General features: G+C 34.9%; 1 protein-coding gene across 11 annotated transcripts in view; it reads right to left on the bottom strand.

Moving 5' to 3' along the window:
- Window positions 1-21,685, bottom strand: part of IFT80 (intraflagellar transport 80) — a 54,733-nt gene that overhangs the window by 8,820 nt on the left and 24,228 nt on the right. For all 11 annotated transcript variants that reach the window (XM_074592937.1, XM_074592942.1, XM_074592943.1 and 8 more), the window contains 7 exons: window positions 12,163-12,342; window positions 9,649-9,767; window positions 8,684-8,758; window positions 6,900-7,063; window positions 2,300-2,364; window positions 1,362-1,497; window positions 529-676 (listed from right to left, as the gene is read on the bottom strand). In XM_074592937.1, coding sequence (XP_074449038.1) covers window positions 529-676; window positions 1,362-1,497; window positions 2,300-2,364; window positions 6,900-7,063; window positions 8,684-8,758; window positions 9,649-9,767; window positions 12,163-12,342 — 887 coding nt within the window. The remainder of the gene's footprint in view (window positions 1-528; window positions 677-1,361; window positions 1,498-2,299; window positions 2,365-6,899; window positions 7,064-8,683; window positions 8,759-9,648; window positions 9,768-12,162; window positions 12,343-21,685) is intronic.

The raw sequence follows: 21,685 nt of genomic DNA, 5'->3' as shown, positions 1-21,685 counted from the left end.
ACTGGGTATTTGTGCAAAAATCTTCAATTAAATTTTTCAGTTAAAAATATTTGGGCTCCCCTAACTCTTAAAATGAAATAATGAATTCAGGTATTCTTTATGAATAATTTTGTATCACAAAATATACCGGCTGAAGCAAACATGCTGAGCTAGAAATAATATTATCTGTGACCTAATATCTTGATATGTTTAATTTCCAACAGATACTTTTAAGAGATCTTTTTTGCTTGTTTATTTACAAACAACTAAGGCAACATTTCATGAGGTATGATTAACATTTTGCTTTTGCATCAAGCTACTATTCTACTTTTAAATTGCGCATTGTAATTTCAACTCCAAACGTTATGGTATACCTTGTAAAACACTTTTTCCTCATTTCCTAGTCAAGAAGTAGTAACATGAAAAGAATTTTAAAAGTTGCAAGCCTGGCTTCTACTTCAACTGCCAAAATTAACATATTTCTTTAAGGAACAAGTAAACAAGTTAAAATACACAATAATACTATTTTGATCAAAAAGGATATATTACCTTGCATCTCTCTCATACAGAGTTTTTGGCAAAAGATCTTTATCTACATAGACTGTGTTGGGGTAGTACCAGACTGTAAAACGGGTATCTTGAATTCCACAAAGAATGTTAGACGTGTCATTCCAAGCCAAAGTTTGAACCATTGTCCCTATATTTAAAGATAACAGAATAATATGCATTTCTACAAGAAACTTCAAAATAAAGGTACACTTCTCAAACTGTAGAAAAAGCGTAATTATTAGTAATTTTTACCTCCTTTTATAAGGACTGGTTTTAACCCCCTAGTTTGTAAGGTAACATCTTACGAACTTTCAGCCAAATTCAGTTCTCTGTTTCTGAAAGAAAGTTTTTTTCAGAGTCCTGTTTTTTGGACTCTAGTTTTGAGACTGGAGAGCAAAATTAACACAATGGTCAGACTGCACCATCGTACTTACGGGATCGTGCATCTGTCTACAGCATTTAAACTTCTAATTAAAAATATTATGAACTTAAGAGTTTGCATTTGCAAGAAAAATGTCTGAAAGATTCTGTATTGAATAATTCTAAGGAATACATCCTTCTCCAATATCTTCTTAGCTGCTTACTCTGAAATGCAATAACGAGTGCTTAAATGTTAACAACTGCTTTACGTGTAACTGATATAAAAATTATCAGAATTTAGATAAATTGTGCTAAAATTGTTTGTACCACTATCTCATGAAAGCCACAGGACTTTTCTAATGTTTTTTCAAGTCCAATTTCACTGTTGATTAAAAAACAAAATTTTGTCTCTTGTACTAGGTAAAAGTCTATTTGCTAGCATATAGTTAAAGATTATTTTGAAATTTTCTAACCTATTTTGACAATCTTCTGTTCTTTTCCAAACCGTTTAACCGAAGTAATGTAAAGATCTCTGTTCTTATCAATAAAAGCTATTTTTCTTTCACTTGTAAGTCCTTTCTGGTCCAAAGCAATCTCCACAATTTCCGTCTGAAAAGGAAAGAGAAAATATCTGATTTTTATTTTGGAGATTTATATCATAGAATGCATGTGATATTCAGACAAATGAAGGCTTTACTACAGACAGGGCAAAAAACTCTTGAAAAATTGCACTGCGAAGATGCTTTATGTGTGTCTTCTCTGTTGAATGCAGCATTATATAAATTAGATTTCATGCAGATTAAAACAAAATTGCAACAGAGAAGAGTTAGCAGTTTAGGAATTTACTATAAAACTACAGAAGTGGCAGTCCCAAAGCAAAAGATGCCTCAAAGATGAATGTTCACTTGTCTTTCCGTAGAAGCTGATTAATTTTGCTTTTGTTGTATACAAGAAGAGTGAAGAAAAGTAAAATGCAGTTCGTGCAATCATTTTTGAAGTAAAAACAGTAAAAGCTCGGACTGGAGACAGACAACGTTTTCACTGGTGTTCTTTTCTTCAGTGTTAACAACAGGTCAACACTAATAAAAGTTGCTTTGGAGTACGTGCAAAGGAAACTCAGTTCACCAGTTTTACTACATAACAAAACTATCTACCTGTAGTTTCAAACTCTTACGTGCACAGGGAACATGCCAGTAACCGAACACAACCTATAGTATATCCCTTTGTACATCAACACTGCATAAAGAATCTGATTTTTGTTATTCTATATGAGTCATCTAGGGTTGCCAAGCTCTTTTCTATTAAGATTGTAAACCTTTAATAGGTTATTAGACCCATTACTGAGGAAACCCATTAATGATTCTGAATTTCAAAGCAGAATGAAAAAGAGACACTGTATCCTTCACCTTACCTTATGGGTTAGAGGTTTTCCATCACCCAATGGCTTTCCAGATAAAGCTTCAAATATGTAGATAACTGAAGGAAAAAAAAAAAAGATATGATTTATTATTTAAAAGCAACAATTCTTCATATACTTTTCAAGCAGTTCCATTCAATTTCAGCGTACAATTTACTGCAAGAGGATACTTATTAGTGTGTGCTAGACTTAGCAGTGACTTTTACACTCTGGTCAAAAAAGAATCTTACAGTTGGGAAAATGTAACTGTCGTAACTCTGCTGAGCTTAGGAATAGTCTCATTTTGCAATTGGAGTGACCTGTGAAAATTCTTTAATATCATTATTTTCAGAGCATTAATAGCCATTGTAACATGATATTATGGTCTGATACAGAATTAAGAAAACTAATGTTTTACTCCCTATCACAGCTCAAATGGTTATTTACAGAAATGACACTGAGTTCTATCTGACACAAGTTTGTACCCTACGTTGTGAACAAATGAGTGTTACCAAGGCTATCTGAGAGATTTACTGAATTTTAACCCACAGTTTTGATGAATCTTAAAGTTCAGGAAGTGTATCATTGACCGATGTATTTTCCTAAGGGAATTAGTATCAGATATATAGAAAGCTGTTCTTTAAACTATTGGGTAAAACATTCTTCAGAAGCATTCCCTAATTTGTGAATGATCTGCTCTATTTTGAATTCTTCATACAGTGGTCCCTAGGCACACTTTCTTCCAGGACAGTTTGGGGTTTCTGCTTGTCATGATGATACAGTTAATGAATATACATTAATAACTGTCTTCCCTCAAAAAGTAGCTGCTTTATACAGATGTACTTGAATTTTATATATAATTCTTGCGATCGTTACCAAAAGTTCATCTTTTCCACTCTCTCCCCATCTTGCCCTCAGAAAAAAAAGAAAACAAAAAAAAAAACCACTCAACCCGCCCCCCACCTACATGATCTGTATTTCTGGGATATCCAGTGAAGACACAAATCTGCAACTTGCCTAAAAATAAAGTTTCTTTTTCTTTCTTTCTGTTTCTTTATATATAGATGTGTGTGTGTGATGCATACACATCCATGTGTGTTCAAAAACTATTCATACATACTTTATGTATAGTCTGTGAATATACACACAGATTCAGACAGATGTAGGTAGAGCATTCACAGCTAGAAAAAACAGTAACATTACAAGGAACACCAGCTGCAACTGAAAGCACGTGATTCCGCGTTAGTTCACAGAAAACACAGATGTCAGCGAAACGTTTCAGATGTTCAGTAACACATCCCACCTGCAGATTCAACACATTACCTGTAAGTATACAATGTAAGATGAATATACACGTTAATTCCAAAGGATGGCGACGTTAACATGTTAATCCTGCTGCGTGTTTCTTTCACTAGGACACAGGATGTTGGTTTGAGGTCAATGGTTATACAGGCAGAATTAAAAAAAAAAAACAAACACAACTGTAAGAGCAGGTGTTCAGAAAGCACTGGTTGAGTTTGCAGAGGAGAAAAAGAAAGGGTTTTGCACAAGCGTTGCTCTTGGCAGCTGGCTAAATATACAAAAGAAAACTAGTTGTTCCTCAGAAGTGGTATTTTTCTCACTTTTATGCATGGCCCCCTGCATGAAATTTATTTTGATCTACGTATACCAGCCAATTTTACTGCTGCTATGCTAGCCATAGGAAGTAAGATCAAGAGAGTTTTAAAGAAAACCACTGTACCTAATTGACAAGTAAAAGTAGATTAATTTTCATTAATCTGCAATCCTTATTAAAGTATTTCAGAAAATAAGTTTGGGGTTGTTTGGATATTTTTTTTCCTATCTGGAAAAGCTCCACATCACTTTACGATCATTTAGAACCTAAAATATATCTTTTTTTATATAAATAAATTTATATATTTATTTATATTTGTTTATAAATTATAAACAAAGGGAATTATCTCTCTTTGAGCATCCAGAGAAAGAGAGCAGCTACCGTGTGTCTTTTACCACACGTGTTCTATTATCACGGAATAACTGCTCCCAGGGCCAGCAGCTCCCTGTTGAGAATTGGCACACCTCCCTCTTCCAGCTTCATGAGAGACAGAGGAAGGACTGTAAGCGCAGAGGTACCAATCTTTTTCCTAAATGACTGAAAAAGGAAGAATATCCATGTAACAACACTGAAGTACAGCAAGTCATCTCCCTCTCTGTTTCAGAGTAAATTAGCTGTAGAGAGCTCCACGCTATAACGTGTAAACTGCTTCCTGTATCAAAATGAGCTATCTTAGATATTTCTATAATGCACTGCATTATGAAAAACAGACCTGCCCTCCAAATAAGGCAAAGGAAAAAAAAAAGCTTCTGCTGGGGTGAGTCGAGAAGAATACACAGGCCTAGATAACCCACAGTTTCCCATGCCAAGATTCTGTTTTCCCATGTGCTGGCACTACTAGAGGGGCTTATTTCTAAAAAATGAAAAAAACCAAACCCACCTCTAACGCATTGCCCTGACAGAAGATACTATCGACAGAATCACTTGAAGAGCTTATCTTATAAACAAAGCCAGAAAGCCGGCCTCTGTAACTACAGTTTTGATGAAGATTTGCCTGCATACAGGCTGACAAGATTTTCAGGACACTAACAGGAATAGGTGGGAGACAGAGATGCTCTTCAGTCTATTCAGGAAGACGGGCAGGGGAACAGGGCAAGAGAGTGAGTATACCACCAAAATCTTAAATATGCATGCATATAGAGAGCGGTCAATATTTATGGATGAACTGTCTATATAATCTCAGTTTATTTAAAATACTTCTATTGTTTGTACTCTAACTGCATCAAGGTGTCGATATGGCAATAAAATAAAGTCTCTGTGTTATACATATTAAGTAATATATAAGTAAACATACATACACTTGTGTAATAGAAATACAAAGACACACCAAGTAAAAGAGAAAACATGAGAAATAAGATGCAACTTTTCACTTATCCTTTTTTTTTTTGCAAGCCACTTCTTTCTTCTGAATAATTCACACTGAAATATACTTTTGCTAATTAAAATCCATTTTAATTATTACACAGCTATTTTAGATATCTTTAATGTCTTGGTGCTCCAGGATAATATTTTCTGAAATAGTTGTCCTTAAAAATGAAATGCACATTACAGTTATATTACTACTCTTTAAAGTAATTATTCAAAAATAATATCTAAAATAGCTGTGTAATAATTAAAGTATTTGTTTTCACATAAAAGATAAGGATGTACAAGAAAAAAACATACATATAAATTGTACAGATTAGCAAAAATGCTTTGTAACAAGGAAGTGAGAAAAACCTCACCTAATTTTTTTTTGCCTGGGGAGGGATATTTTAAAGGATTATTACAAGGGTTTTTTTCAGCCATCGAGTAATTTAAGTTGTGGGTTACCTGCTGAGAAAACTACCATGTAATCCGCACTAAAGGACTAACTCACTGCCTATATTTATCAAGACCTTCTTTCGTCTTTTGTACTGCACACTGAAAGGTTTCTTCTTCTATAGAAAAAAGAAGACAAATATGATTCTTCTTTGCTGCGAGACAAAGAATTCTAAAATTCTGAAACTGTTTAAAATCCAATCATTAAGTCTAGGATAACAGAGTTGGAGAAAATTGGTTTGAGTTCGTGTCAGTCAGAACCACGGGCAGGAACTGTTTCACTCTGCAATAACAGCACCTCCTTGCATCGTTATCCCCCCTGGTAAACCCCTTCCTGGCCATACTGCAGGAGAAATACAGCTATAGATAGCACTGCAGCTCTGCATTCTAACTTTTGTATGGCCTATAAATGGCACAGTTATGAAGTCAAAAGTCATAGTCATGGCTTTACAGCAATGGAAGTGCCTGCCTCCAGCAGACACTTCAAATTTAAATTGTTGCACAGGTTGCATTTGTGTCAAGAGGTAGCACGAGGAAAAAGCTGACTGACAAAAACATATTCCTGTACCACTCATTAGTGCAAAAATTTAACTGAAGCTCATTTGGCCATGTTGTCTGTTATAATTATAGTGCTTTTGATGTCAAAACATGAAAGTTAAGAGCATAAAAATCTTCAAGAACACAACACTGAGACAGAACATCACAGCCTCATAACTACGGTCATATCAGCTGCACATAAAACTTACATGCTGTAAAGATACAAAACCAAAAAAAAAACCAAACTAAAAGAACATCTGAGACCTAAAATTAATCCCAGTTACTGTGCTCGTGGCTTCTAAGAGCAGCAGTCAAGCAGAAAAATGTTGCCGAGGTACTTCTTTAGAAAAAAATCACATCAGAGAGTGAAAATCTACCATTCAAGTATTTACTGTAAATATTCCATGGTTCTCTGATGCATTACATACAACTGGAACTTCAGAGGCATTTCTCTTTTATTCTTTTAATCAAAGTTAAGCAAGACATACCATTTAAATTCATTTTTATAATAAATATTATCTATAATTTATATAATAGATAAATAGTTTATGCTTTACGTTTTCTTTTTACCATAACTATGCTAAGCAAAATTAAATGTGAAGATGTTGAAAACTTCACAGTGAATTATTAGCAAATATAGAACTACTGGAACAGAGGACTTACCCTTTTCATCAGCTTCGTCTTTCACTGCAAGAGTATCATTACTCAGAGATACTGTCTGAGCATTTAAAATGTCTGTTCTCATTCCTGGAAATTTTGGAGAGGAAATTAATCTTCCTTCATATGAATATAAATAAAGTCCTCCACCATCCACAAGAAGAAAATGCCTACAAAAAAAACCAAACCCAAAATCCCAAAATGTAAATCACTAAATAATACAGAAAAGCATGATAAGTTCGAACAATTTGAAGATAACTGTCTGATATCCTGCAATTGTTTTCAGTTAAATTACATCATTTCTAAGCCCTACATTTCAAAGTTGATATTCTGAAAGCTCTGTATGAAAGATTTCAACTTCAATGTGAATGCTATGGTTTTGCATGAAAAATACTTATTATCTGGAATCACTCTGATTTTTATCTCTTCTAGACATTGTAAGATTTAAATCTCATGATGACAAAGCATACAGCTGCAGACAGTACGCCCCACACATCATCCCACGAGACAACGCTGTGTGTATGTATGTGAGAAACAGCTTTAATGTTTACAGCTAGCTTTGGAATAGTATTACCTGTGTCATTTTCTTCATTACAACTAGATTATAATGTAAAGCAAATAGAAGACACTTAATGAACTGATCACCATCTATTACGATGCAGGACTTCAATAACTTACTGGCAGGAACACATGGCAAACTTCTATACAGAATAGTTGAAAATATATAAAAAAGAAATACATATAAATAATACATAAAATAATAATATATAAAATAAATAATAAAAGTAGTTCTACGTAATAATAACTGTTTGGTAAGTACAGTATCTATAGTTCATAGACACAAAACACATCCATAAACCGAAAGCCAGTTGTTAGACTCTCAGCTATTGTAAATGTTACCAATCACCGGCACCAAATGAACCACTTTCTGTTTGCACATGTATCTGCCGACGTAGACTGGTTTTACCAAAACCTTAGGACTGTTTCTGTGGATCACCTACACTGCCAAAGAACCTCTGCCATGTTTTCAAAAATTAAACAGCAGCACAAAACTCCGAATCTAGAAACTGATTTCAAAATCCTGTCCACTTGCTTACCCGTTCTCTACTGCAGTTATCTTTGTAGATTAGGATGTAAGTGTTTAATCTGGGGCACCCAAAAATGCAGCGAGAATTGTGCTGCACTTTGCTGAAACAGCTGTCCAATAACATTAGTGCACAAGAATTAAAATTATAATCAAAACTCAAGATTTTTGACTTCTGCTCCTATTCTTAGTCCTTAGAAAGACTCTCTTTCTACAAAAGCATATGTAAAGATCTCTTTGACAAATGATTTTCAGGAAATGCAGATTATTTTTTTTTTTTTTAAACTGAGAAAACCCAGTTATTTCTTGCAAATATAAATACAAATATGTAAGAAAAATGAAACCATTTCTTTTTATTTGGCATACCTGGCACTGTTTTTAATAAAAACTGGAGACCACAGATAATTTATATAAAATATATTCCAGTTCAAAAAAGCAATATGACTTCAAAAAATCCAGACGTTAGAGTAATGTCAGAATATCTACTTTCTTCCATAAATAAGAGTATAAGCATACATATGTAATATATGAAAAAATTAATTACAGATCTATGGCAAATATACCAGCTAAGTCTTTACAGGCTGCTTACCAATACTGGATACTTTTTGTCTATTCCTAGTATTTCAGTATGTGCTTATGTGATATAACAAAGTTTTAGGAAATGCATGTTCACATTTAATAGTGAGCATTACAAGAAGTAAGCTACCTTTCCGCTTGTAGAATCAAACTAACTGTTCCTTCCTTCAGGTCAAAGATCAGTGGCGTATTCCAGTTCTTTGTGCTGAAAAAAAAAATAAATTCATCATTCCTCAAAACCACTAATCTTCACATATCATTGCAAATACGAAGTTGAATTCACTAAGTAAAGCACACACATTTTAATCATCTAATATTCCAAAAAGGGAGGTTTTCAAAAGAAAAACAGCATTTAGGAAGCCAAGTAACACTGATAGCCATGCAGTATGATCCAATACCACTTCTGCCTTCATTTTACATCCCTTCACACCAGCAGCTGCTGACCTAGGAGTCTTAGGAAACAGCAAAATCATATTTATATGAAACAAACATATTTTTAAAATAGTTCTGAATTGTGGTTCAACTCTTTTATAGCGATACAGAGGTAGGATGGAGTCCCTCTCTTGTGTGCCCTATTACAGCCTGCATGATTGTTCAGTATTAGTCATCTCACTGAACAGATAAGTGCTTTTAGGAGTGAACTTTAAATTTCAGCATATGAAACAGAATATCATGTTCTTAAAACATGATGCAGGATTGAATCATTCCTGTCCCATTCCAAAATAATGGCATGCCAGAAGCAGTATCCAAAAAAAGGAGTCCCTAGATGGAGGCACATAACTGGGACAGATACACTTGCATCCAGCCACCATTCCTGCTGCCTCTACATGCAAAGAAAGCACGTCAAATTTTTGCAGCAAAACAAACAGGCAGTCGTGGCACCAGCAAGAAGCTGGAAGAAAGGATGACAGGGGGAGGAGGGCAGCTATACTCCAATACATTTTCTTGTAGACGATGCTAAGTTCCATAGGATATTTCAATTCGTTAAGAAAAAAAAAAAACAAAACAAACTACTGTACTTCAAATAAAGTTTCTGCTACTCTCTTACAACTGCTAGATAAGCTTGAGAAAGTTTCATGAATTTATATTACTTACGAAAAAACATAACACTGAAGAGAAGTTGAAACAACCAAATGCCCGTAGTTCAAAGAGGCCTTAATAACCCTGTCACGGAATTCCAACAAATCTACTGCATCATTAATAACATTGTGCACCTAATCAAAAGAAAATTTTGGTTGAATAAAACAACAATAACTGAAGTGAAAACTAATTAGTGAAATATTACGTTCTTTCTTATTATAAGCACATGCTGATGCTATTATGCCATTAGCAGAAGAACATATATATCTGTGAATAAGCACTTTCACAGCACTGGTGAAAACTTAAACCCAAAGGTTCTGTAAACTCTGAATAAAGAATGAACAATTACTGAAGTGCTTAACAGAGTTCCTTAAAAGAAGAGAGCAATTAATGCATACTTGGAATACATAAGATACAAACGCAGTATCATTGCGTTGGGAAAATTATCTGAGATCAAGGATGTCTAAAAGTTCCCACTTTAAGACTCAGTGTTCAGTTGCTGATTATTTAAACATTTGAAATATAGTATTTCAGCAATCCCATCAGAAAAACTCGGCAAAATCCAAGATTTGGATAAAGATATGTTGTCTAGATGTTGAATAGCTCTAGCATATATTTTAATGCTACCACACTCTGAAGTAAGGGAAATTTAGGAGACAGCCTTGGTAAGCAGGCTGTGGCCTTGCCATTTCTGTGAAAATTTGCTCAAAATATAATATTTCAATAAAATCAGTTTGCCTGTAATCAACACAGATTTCTGAGCTCAAAGATTTTAGGCAGCTAAAATCTAAGGAGTTATCTTATGACAGGGATTTTTTGTTTGTTTGTGGGGTTTGTTTTGTTTTGTTTTGTTTTGTTTTGAATAAGACATCACCATTCTGAGGGTGGTAACTTCTTTTCGATTTTCTCCATTATGCAACCAATTGCAAAACAAGGACTGAACTCAATTATTATGAAAGCCTAGAAACCATTTCCAAAGACATAATAATTGCTATGTCTACTGCAGTGACATGTCCATAATTAACTTAGCTATTGTAGTACTCAGAAAAAAAGAATGCATCTAGAACTTCTTTGTAGGTAATATTTTGCTATCCAGATATATGGGAATAAAATAAAATCACTATAAAATAATAAAATAAAATATTAGCACTGAATCAGGGTTAGCTATACTTCCTCAGTTGTTTGCATATTCAAACACCCTGGAGATTATTCAGAGAGCCCATCTGTTACGAGTCGATGTCTGGGAATGAAAGAAGAAATATGAATTTTTACCTGCTAATTTGTCTTCTGTGTTCCCAGACACTGACTCATGTTATCCCACCCACCGGACCAAACTGTAATAGAGCATTTCTGTTGTTACAACTTTTCCCAATTACATATTCAACATTAAAAGAATCAAGACCGAAAAACATTTAAGGGCCTAATTAGGAATTTAGGAACTTGACTTCGATATTGAAAATATTGGCCTGGTGTCCAATACCAAATGTGTAATTTGGAAAATTTGTAAGAATGGAAATCTTATATTATCCCAGTGTTCAGAGAGCGAATGTTGTGAGTCAGTGTCTGGGAACACAGAGGACAAATTAGAAGGTAAAAATTCATATTTTTGTATTAATTCCCAGATATTTGGTAACCTAAATGTGGATTCAGGCCAAAGTTTTTCAAAAGAAGGATCCTAAACTTAAGCTCCAGAAACCACATGTAGGGGCCTGTTTCATTTCCAGCAGTGCTGAGACTTGGCAGCTCCCACTGAGGTCGATGCCTATTTCTCAGTACTCAGCTGGAAGCACCACACAGGTACCTGATGTATGTTACATGATATACGAGAAATGTCTGGAGCTTTGGAAGATCTGAATCTAGGCTGTAATACAATATGTGGTGCAGAAATGCACATTACAACTCTTTACAGTTACAGTCAGCAACCAAATTTATCTGGAAATGCCCTAAGACAGCAACATTCATCATAGCTTCATTAACAACACGGAAACATTAGCTATTACAAAGTGCATCAGTGTCTCCAACAACTCATGAATGCAGATAAGGTAAAGAAAGATCCTCTATATTATCTACACTTAGTTAGGCGGCTTCATCTTTGCTGACAGTTACTGTAATACTATTTAATATGGTGCTTTGGTTTTGGCCAATGTATTTGTATTGTTTTCTGCATAAATATTTTCATTACACTTGAAATTATCTCTCTCTTCTAAGTGGCCTCCCACAGCTAATTTCACATGCTCTTCAAATGAGCTTTGTATTTTTCTAGAGGATAAAGTACTTCTGAGTTCTGTGATTCTGCTCCATCTGGTAGTATGGTTTGGTTTACATGGATCTGATCTTCTGTACCACTGATAATTATTTACATCTTTTGCTAACTCTGGCCATTTTATGATCTTAAGCATTTTTAGTCCTATATACACAGAAAAAAAAAGGATAATGTTTTGTCGAGGATTAAAAATCCCCATTTTGTATTAAAAAAAAGCCTTAGAAAACTAGTAATGAGAATGCACTGCTCTGAACTGTGAAGATTACCTCCATGGTCCTCCTCTTAATTAACGTTATTTCAAAGTTCTTCCACTCCCAGCGTTGCTCCACAACATGGGCAAAAATGACATGTCCATTTCCACATGCTCCAGCTAGTTGAGTGCCATCAATAGACCAAGCAATATTAAATATGCTGCCAGTGTTGGGCTTCTCTAAAGCATAAGACCACTTGCAGAAAACGAGAAAAAAATTCTTAATTTTTCTGGTACTTTTTGGAAATTATTTGTTGTAATAAACAGATTTGTATGCTTATGATTTTTTAAGAAACATCAATGAACTAACTTTTTATTACAACTTGAATAAGCAAACCAAAGAGATGAGATATCTTAAGTCAGATTGTTGAAAAGCAGGGATCCAGAAAGGAAAACCATCAGGTATGGCAGAAATGATAACGTCACAATGCCTGAAGTACATTAGGTATAGTTATCTAGTCACAAATACATTTAAAGTGTACCTAGTCATTAATGAATCTGGACAATCACTAGATAAAAATTAAATGAACATACTTAGAAACATGGTTACATGAGTGCAACGGGTGATAGTCTTAAGTGTGATGCATTCAGTTTATGCTGCAGTGACAGCAGTTCCTGAATATAAATACCAAGGCCTAGGCAAAATCAGTCAGTATAAACAAGGCATTCCTATCCCAAGTTGACAGAGAATTGCAAAGCTCTTGTGTTGCTTCTCTCTGCGCTTCCAACATAAGGGACATTACTGGATTATGAAAAGCTCCAAAAGCAATGCCTGTATACTGTTCTCCGCCTAACACAAAAGAGAAGCTAGATACTTTGCCTACCTTTTTCTGTCTCTCGTTACTGTACGAGGGAAGGATGTATGAAAAATTGCCAGTTGCTATGCTTGCAATAACAACAAAAACTGGAAACATTACTGCACCAAAACAGTGACAGCTGGCCCAGCTTTGGAGAGAACCAGAAACAATAGCTCTGTGTGTCGCATTTGTTTTAGACTAATTAAGAGGTGCTCACATGAGAGTATCACAGTCTAATGTCGCGGAGCCACAGGTCAAATAACTGTATTTCAGAATCTTATTATCAAAATAAGTAGCGTATCTGCTTTCCTACAGAGCTAGAAATTCAAACGGTAGGCAAAGTAGCATCATTGTACATTTTCCTGGTAACTGGATTTTGCAAGGTGGAAAGGCTCGCTTGGACTTAACGCATTTCTGTGGTATTGTGGTTAATATTTTCCTTCATCTTGTACTATGGGTTGACATCATCTACGTCTATCAAAATATAGTTATCAGTTTGGTTTGTTGGTTTTTAAATGGAGGCCCCGAATCATTGGGATAGTAGGAAGCAGCAGTGACTGGAAGCTTGCAGTACGGATCAGGGACCAGGAGACACGCTGCTCTGCCCAAGCAGCCAGCCAGCCTTGGGCTAACGACAGAGATTATACAGCAGTTCGTGAACTGTGGGCTGGCTGCTAAAACATGCTTTTAATTAACAAAAAAAAAAAAAAAAAAAGAGCTTTATACTCTCTAGCAACAGGGTGCACATTGCTCCCCATGCTGCCCACGTGGCTCCATGGAATCACCTGTTCCAGTGCAACAGGGATGCGCTTTAATGAAATAGCACCCGATTTCTTACCCTTTGACACACCCCCATACTTTAATTCTCACCATTAGCATTGCAAAAAATAAAACCATAAATCCCCCTAGCACAAAGAACAAGGAATAAGTATTAAAACTAGCATTTGGTTTTTTCCTTTTGATCCATAGCATGAATGTAGGTACGAGAGAAGCTTACACTTAGTACTAAACCTAATTTTGTTCTTTTTCAATATTTAAATTTCCTCCAACGAAGAACTTTATTCTTAAATTCATCCAGCCTTATGTATGAGACTCATCTAAAGTTTAGCTGGATCCTTATTAATACATTCTTGTCAAAAACTAGAAGTTGTTTCAGGTCAAGACACTTGTTTTCTATTTCTTGCATCTCAGAAATACGGTTCGTACAAATCATTACAAATCTCCAAACAAGTGTTTCCCTGAAAGTGGATGACAAAAAATGAAATAACCTTTTTATAGACTTTTAGGAAGACATTAAACTAGGTTTTAAAACAACAGGCGAATCTCAACTATTGCCTCTTCAGAACTGTGTAAGAGTATTTTAAAAAGCATTTAGCAATTGAAGAACTATCTGAACACTCAAAAACATTTGAAATCTTAAGAATCAAATCAGTAAGAAAAAAAACATGCAACTGACGTTAAATGTGGACATTGGATTCTCGTGACTTTTGGATACATGATATTATACCAAAGGGGAGACAGCTGGAAGAAAACAGTCACCTAATGTTTCTAACACATTTCATATTCTGATTTCTTTTGCAGTACACATAAACCCCAAGAAATACTAAGTCCTTCACACAAAGTCTTCATATGATTTATAAGAAATGAAATCACAAAAATTACAATAAAATAAAGGCGTCAGACTTAAACGTTCGATAGCAAGGAAACAAAATGGGATGAAATTCAACCTCCCAGTTGTGCTAATGATTTGCAGAATAGCATGTAAGATGACCTACTGAGTTAAGGCTCTTTTACTGCCTACGCGCATACGCGTGAGTGAAAGACAATGTCAGCACTGACTGAATTTCCAATTTCAAGCACTCAATTTTAAGGCTGCAGCTTCCATGCCTCTTGGCTGACAGACGCACCATTCACTGCCCATATGATCTGCAGTTGGGGAGGCAATTGCAATTTTTGGAGAAAAGTCCACAACCTACTCTTCCCTCTCACCGGGATGAATTCTGTATGAAACACACTATAGTAATTAAGTGCATAATATTTAACTATGTCTGATATCCTTATACGGCAAATGAGTAAGCTCTTGAGGTTGCAGGACGAACGACTGTAACAAGCCCACTCAGAGAATGCTCTAAATGCCCTGTGTCTGAGACAGATTTTTCACAGCTGGCCAGATGTGATCTGAGAACAGTTTGAAGAAGTACTATTTCAAAACTGAATATTGGGATCCTCCCAAACAGACAAGGCTGTTTCTAAGGTCATTTCCCTTAGATCAAGAATCTACTCACCAGTCCGAATGAATAATAAAGGGGCATGAAGCCATGAAGCCATCAACTAAGAACCAATTTAAGGAGCTTGAAGAATGTGGCTTTGGTGCTACTTTCTTATGCATAGAAGAGCATAGAAGATACACTGCACCGCCGAGAGGATACATCTCCAAAACTACTTTTTTTTTTTTTAACCAGAAGCCTTTTTTTTTCCCCCCAGGTATTTGAAATACTCAGTAAAATATTTCCAGATTACAACCTAATTTTTTTTTTTAAATATATACAGCAATTCCAAAGTTTTATTTTCCAGTTATTTTTGAAAGCTCTCAATATAATTCAGACCACTCCAATGATTCATACTCCCTGCAGATGTCCAGTACATTTATCATGTGCACAAAATGTTGTAATAAAAGTCATTTAGCTCTCCATTTCTAAGAAAGGAACAATTTTTAAAACCCGAAGTAGCTATTATGTATTTCCTAGATATACAGAGTTAAAAAAAAAAAAAAAAGACTACATGAATGTTGTTCTAACATTCACTGCAATATTATACTTTGGTATTACTGTTTTGCTTACAGTTTTCCTGTGTCATAATTAATTTTTCATTTAATTCAACGAACTCTCTCAAGAACAAAACCAGTAGTTATAGAAGTTTCATTATATTAAACAAATACATAAAAGCAGTAACTTAAGATTCCCTTTTCTGATTGCACAATGCAGTAAAAAAGATGAAGTACTATAGTCACTGAATACTGTCTGACTTCCATAAATGGAAACTGAGTAGGCTCTTGAGAAGTCGGTGAAATCGTTTCAATGAGCAGATTCAGAGAACTCTGTGTCCCAGGAACAAGGACAATCTTTCACATGTATAATATTGATGCTCCAAGACTCAATATGAAGGTTCTAGTTAGTTATTATTTCTGGACTGAATGCAATAAATTAAGAATGTTTATCCACATAATACCACAGCATAAACGTTTTGAAAAAAACATAGTGAAGAAAAAGTATTTTCTTCTATTTTAAATTATAAGAGTAATACCGATGTCAGCTGTGCAAAGAACACTTGGTTGTTCCTGGCGGGTCCCTGTTTCGGCTCTGTTTACCAGTACGTGGAGTTTTGAACAGGGAATGCTGACATAAACTGAACTACAGCTGATACTGCTGAACCTCCCCACAATGTCATAATCTACACAGGATACCTAATCTACTGACTTTAATAATAGTCTTTGCCCATTATTTTGCCTTTGTTTATGAAAAGAAAATGTGCAATCTCCTCCATAATCCATTCCAGAAATCAGAGCGCAGAATGGACTAACAACAAATACACGCTCTTTGCCTTTTATGCTCCAACTGATACAAAGACAAGTGTGCTAGAACCTCCTCCGACCCAAGTCTGACACACAAACTGTTTCAGGTCCTAATAACTGAGGATGTCTATTTATTTAATTCTTTTTTAAGTGAAGGCTCAGTTTTCCTTGTGGCCCATAGGGCATTTCACATTAGCGCAGATGTAGCTGACATTTGAAAATACATTATAGTCTGACCGTCCATTAAAAGCCGGCAATCTACTCTCACTACTTTCGAGTGATGAACCAACACTTCAGTGCAAACTGCCCAGAAGCTTCTCATCGGAAAGTGACTATTAATTTTCTGATGTAATGGAAGGTAAATTGAATCTTACAGAATCATAAAAATCAATTATCCAAAGCAAATCCACATTTAGGTGCCTTATAAACACTGAATGTACACACATACATGGAATTAGCTCATGGGTAATACATACGTATATATGTCTATAGAAGCCCCGCCTGATATTTTATTGAGTATAAAATGTAATGATATTTTACAATATAAGAAGTATTAGGTTTTCAATTCCTACCACACAGGAATCCACAAAAGATTCTACAAACCGGATAATACATACGTAACTGGAGGTAAGGAAATCCAGTGCTACATGTGAATATAGGGCAATTTACCTGAAAAGGAGAAACTATCCTTGACACAACTACTGACATACAGAACTGTGAAAGATTCCTGTTTCCTTCTTAAACATTTGTTGGACTTGACCCCACTCATTAGTGTGAATTATCAAGAACTAAGCCACGACCTCCAGGTGAGGTATTAAACTGCACATTAGAAGGACAAAGCCAAACAGAAGATATCTGAAATTCTCCTGAAATCCAAGCACATTCTCACAATTATTAGACCCAAGAACTAAAAATAGGATGAAAAACTGTCCCATATAAATTCTTAACCTTAGAAAATGAAACAGTGATGTAGTTCTCTAAATAGATTATTACTTCCATAGATAATCCATATGTTTTCATTTTCTTCCCAAAGTTACATTAGCCAATTCTAATAAATTAAAACATGCCAACTTGGAAAGAATTGGTCAACAACATAACTTCATGGGAAACCTCTCTGTAATATTTTTTCTTTTATTGAGATACAAAGAATTCAGGATCATGACTGTTAATAAAGGTAGATGAAATAGAGACAGCACAGAAAAAAACCTTATTTTTGTTACACTGCCAAAAGCATATATCTCTGTGAAACAAGACTAAAACTAAATGTAATGAGATCAAAGCTCACTGTAACTATCAAAAGCAGATTTGCTTGGGTTTTCATAGTGCTCTAGTTTAGGATAATTCAGCACTATCAGAATAATACGAAAATATATGCATTGTATAAATTCACTTTCAAAATCCTGCTATCTCTTTTATATTTGTATAACATCTAATGTTAATTTAAAGGATATATTATGTTATTTTTATAATAGCCACACAATTTACTGTCCTGAATGAAATTCACGCCGTGTTTAATGCTAAACACGCAAATTATTTTCAAAGCTTCTCTGTAGATACCTGCTACATTGTAGTTTTAAAATTCTTGGATTTTTTTTTCCTCCTTTGTTGATAGTTTAAAAAATAAGGAAAGAACGACAAACACGGCTACTGTTTAACGTAGGACCAACCCTGGACATCAAATTAATGTAATCAACTTTCATTAAGTTCAAGTCTGTATTTTTTTGATAAAAAGCTGAATAGAAACATGTTACCACAGAGCTCAATATTTTTTAGCCATAGAACCATACTAGGTTTAAATGGGGTGGTGGGTGGGGAGTTGTTGTTACACTTGCAAAATGGAAGTTTTCCTTTATTTTCTATAGATATTAGGCAATATTCCCTGAATTTTATTACGTTTTCCAAATCTTTTTTATAGAATTTCTAGCAAAATTAGACATTCCAGGGAGCAAGCCATGGAATACAAAATGCCACGTATAATAGAATCAGGCAAAAATGCAAACTACCAGTCTAGTAAAATGGCCACTATTCATTCTGTAATAAAAGAGAAAGTTTGTAGAATGTATATAATAATTTAAAAACTTGAACTTACAGATTTATGCAGAGAATTGCTTTCGTAACAAAGCATTTGCTAAGCATAGTGATGAAATCAAGGTAACAGTTAATCAAAAGGCAAGATTTAGCAGTCAAACGAACATCTATTTATGAAAACAGATAAACATCAGAAAAAATGTTCAACAAGAAGAGTACAATTAATTTGGAAAAGAACAACAACCAAAAATCAAATCAAGCTGATCAATCCCCATTAAGGGTAAATAGTAAACACATCATTAATGGAAGAAAATCTCAAAGGCCTCCCAAAACCAAATGCATACATGCATTCAGAATCATTAAAATATAAATTTGATGTCCATCTTTGCTAACTTTTGTTGTCAATTTTAAAAGGATTCCTTTGACCACAGTGTTTCGCTTTAAAGTTTTTTATCAGTTATCCTTCTATGCTCTCCAAGGCACTGGGAAAGCAACCTGTCTTTGGAACAGATGGGTATGGTCCATTTTTTAAGATACTTATGTGGGAGTGGAGTGGGGACGGAGGAAATCAGTGAATTTCAGTCATTCTTACCATCTCTTACTGTGTAAATATTTTGACCTGATCAGTAATGTCAAGGGAAGCATGCAGAGCCACAGGAAATAGCTGACATAAATGAACTTTTTAAGCACTGCCCTCTAGCCAAGTGATTAGATTCTGAAAAGCTGTGAACACGAGGAAGGCTAAAGTCTACCCATCAATACATCCAGCTTTACATCTCAATATATATACTTTAAAAATAATCTTAGCGCTCTCTGCAGGATTAACGATCATGGACACTAAAGCAGGCAACAAATTACTACATTAAATGTATTTTGTTTTGTATTCTGTTGGATAGCCATAATAATTTCTTTTGGATACATAATGCTATTGGAGCAAACGAAGAAATAATGAAATGAAGAAATTAAACTTTTAAAGTTACTATTATATTTGGAGTTTTCTTTTTTAATATCAAGCTGCTAGAACAAAGTAACCAGGTGAAAAGAACAGGAGAAAAGAACATACTCTAACAGAATTTAATTTAATTATGTCCCCAAACTGAACACATATGCTAGAGAAGACTTAATGATATATGTATCGCCTGATGGCTCCCTGAGGACCAATTTGCCAATACAACTCCATTACATCAGACATAATAAAAATGTCTATGTTGATCAGTAAAAGCCAGGTCTGGTTCTCTTCAAACTCCATCACTCTGGTGGTATGCGAATCATTCTTCCTTTTCCCTCAATACTAGCAAAGCTAGTTCTTTAGTAACTATTTACATTTAAAGTCAGGAAAAGAACTTTCATGAAAAATCATGACTTTTGAAGATAAATAAATTACCATTGGTAGCTGCTAAACAAACAAATGCGTCTGCCACTAGCTACTGTACGTGTCTTTGTTTCTTTAAGAGTGGAGTAATAACCCAGGTAAAAGAACCCTTAATTTTATGAAAAAATAAAACTATCTGCATTAAAATTTCAAACAAAGTCCACAAGCCTATTCAATATTGAATGCTGATTAAAAAATTACTGGTTTTCAGATAGCAGGAGCTGGAACCATAGTTATAGTAAGTTCTATTACATAATAACTAGCAAGAAAAACAGTAAGGCCCTAGGGATCAAACCAAAAGCTATATGCTACAAAACAGACAGAAAATATCTTCTTTACCTCATTGTCTTTTATACCTACTTTATCTATTTTACCTATGTGAGTGGTACTCTAATCTTTTGCACAAATTCACACCTCGGGTTCCAACTCTATTCACTACTTTACTCTCTGAACTTCTGACTGTGTTTGTAACACACAGGTAATAAAAATCTCCTTAAAATAAGTATCTTAAAAATGTAGATAGCAGAAATAAAACACCTTTTTTCAAAACTGGAAACATAATACTTTCCAAAAGAAAACTGCGTGTGAATACTTTTGTTTTACTTCAACATAATTATCATCAAATTTTACTTACACAGATTAAGTAGCACTAAGAATTTCCCCAAGCAAGTAAGAGGAAAAGGCACAGAAAACAGAAGCAATGCCTACTTCAAATTTAATGCCTAGCTTACACTTAACTTCTGTCAGTGAAGATTACTGAAACCATAATCAGTATAGAAAGCGAAAAATGAAGACTCAGAGATCTGATCCTGCATGCCTCTTCTCACATAATTTTTAAAGGCTCTCCACGAATGTAAAAATACTCAAAACACACAGAATCATAGAATTGCCTAGGTTGGAAGGGACCTTTCAGATGATCTAGTCCAACCCTCAACGTAACTCTGACAAAAACCATCACTAAACCATATCTCTAAGCACTATGTCTACCTGTCTTTTAAATACCTCCACGTACAGTGCCTCAACCACTTCCCCGGGAAGCCTGTTCCAGCGCCTAATAACTCCTTCAAGTTCATGGTAAGGAGAACTATGCTCTGCTGAAGATACCCGAAAACACCACAGCGAACACTTCCCAATCTGAGCAAAAGAGCAACAAACACAAGACAAGAGGCAGAGAAGGGGACAATAAAAGTCCCACACCAGCAAGGTTCGATGCAATGCGAGTCTGAACAAAAAGTTGCTGAACTACACGAAATCCAGAGAGACAATCAGGTCAATCTGTGCTCTACACTAACTTACTTAGAATACCAATGAAAGTAGATGAAACTGCACTAAATTCATTTTAATTGGAGACCAAGTTGCAAAAAAACCCTAGGTCAACAACAACAAACTGGGACTAAAGTTTCAAGTGAAGGAAAAAAAAGGAGAAACAAAAGTATCTCTTTTAGGAGCCTTTGCCTTTTCTCTCACAACAGTTAAGAAGTAAGAGACGATTAGATGAGAGGATTAAAGTATGTCTTTACCTTGTAAAACTGCCAAGTTTAGCCATCAGAAGTAGAAGCATGAATGTTCTCTTAGCTCCTCTTTTACTTCTGCTTTAGCCTTATCATTTTTAATGACCGACAATCACATTTTGTGATTCTTCATAAGATGGGCTTGTCAACTCTCAGCATTTTTTAAGAAAAAAAGCTAAATAATAAAAGCACAGGACATTTTTCTTCTACCTCCTTTTTAAAGATAGGTTATTGTTATATGCTGTCCTGGTTTGGATGGT

Source organism: Larus michahellis, chromosome 6, assembly GCF_964199755.1.
Source record: "Larus michahellis chromosome 6, bLarMic1.1, whole genome shotgun sequence".
NCBI lineage: Eukaryota > Metazoa > Chordata > Aves > Charadriiformes > Laridae > Larus > Larus michahellis.
The sequence above is the reverse complement of the archived record's forward strand: the minus strand, read 5'-3'. Positions and strand labels throughout refer to the sequence as shown.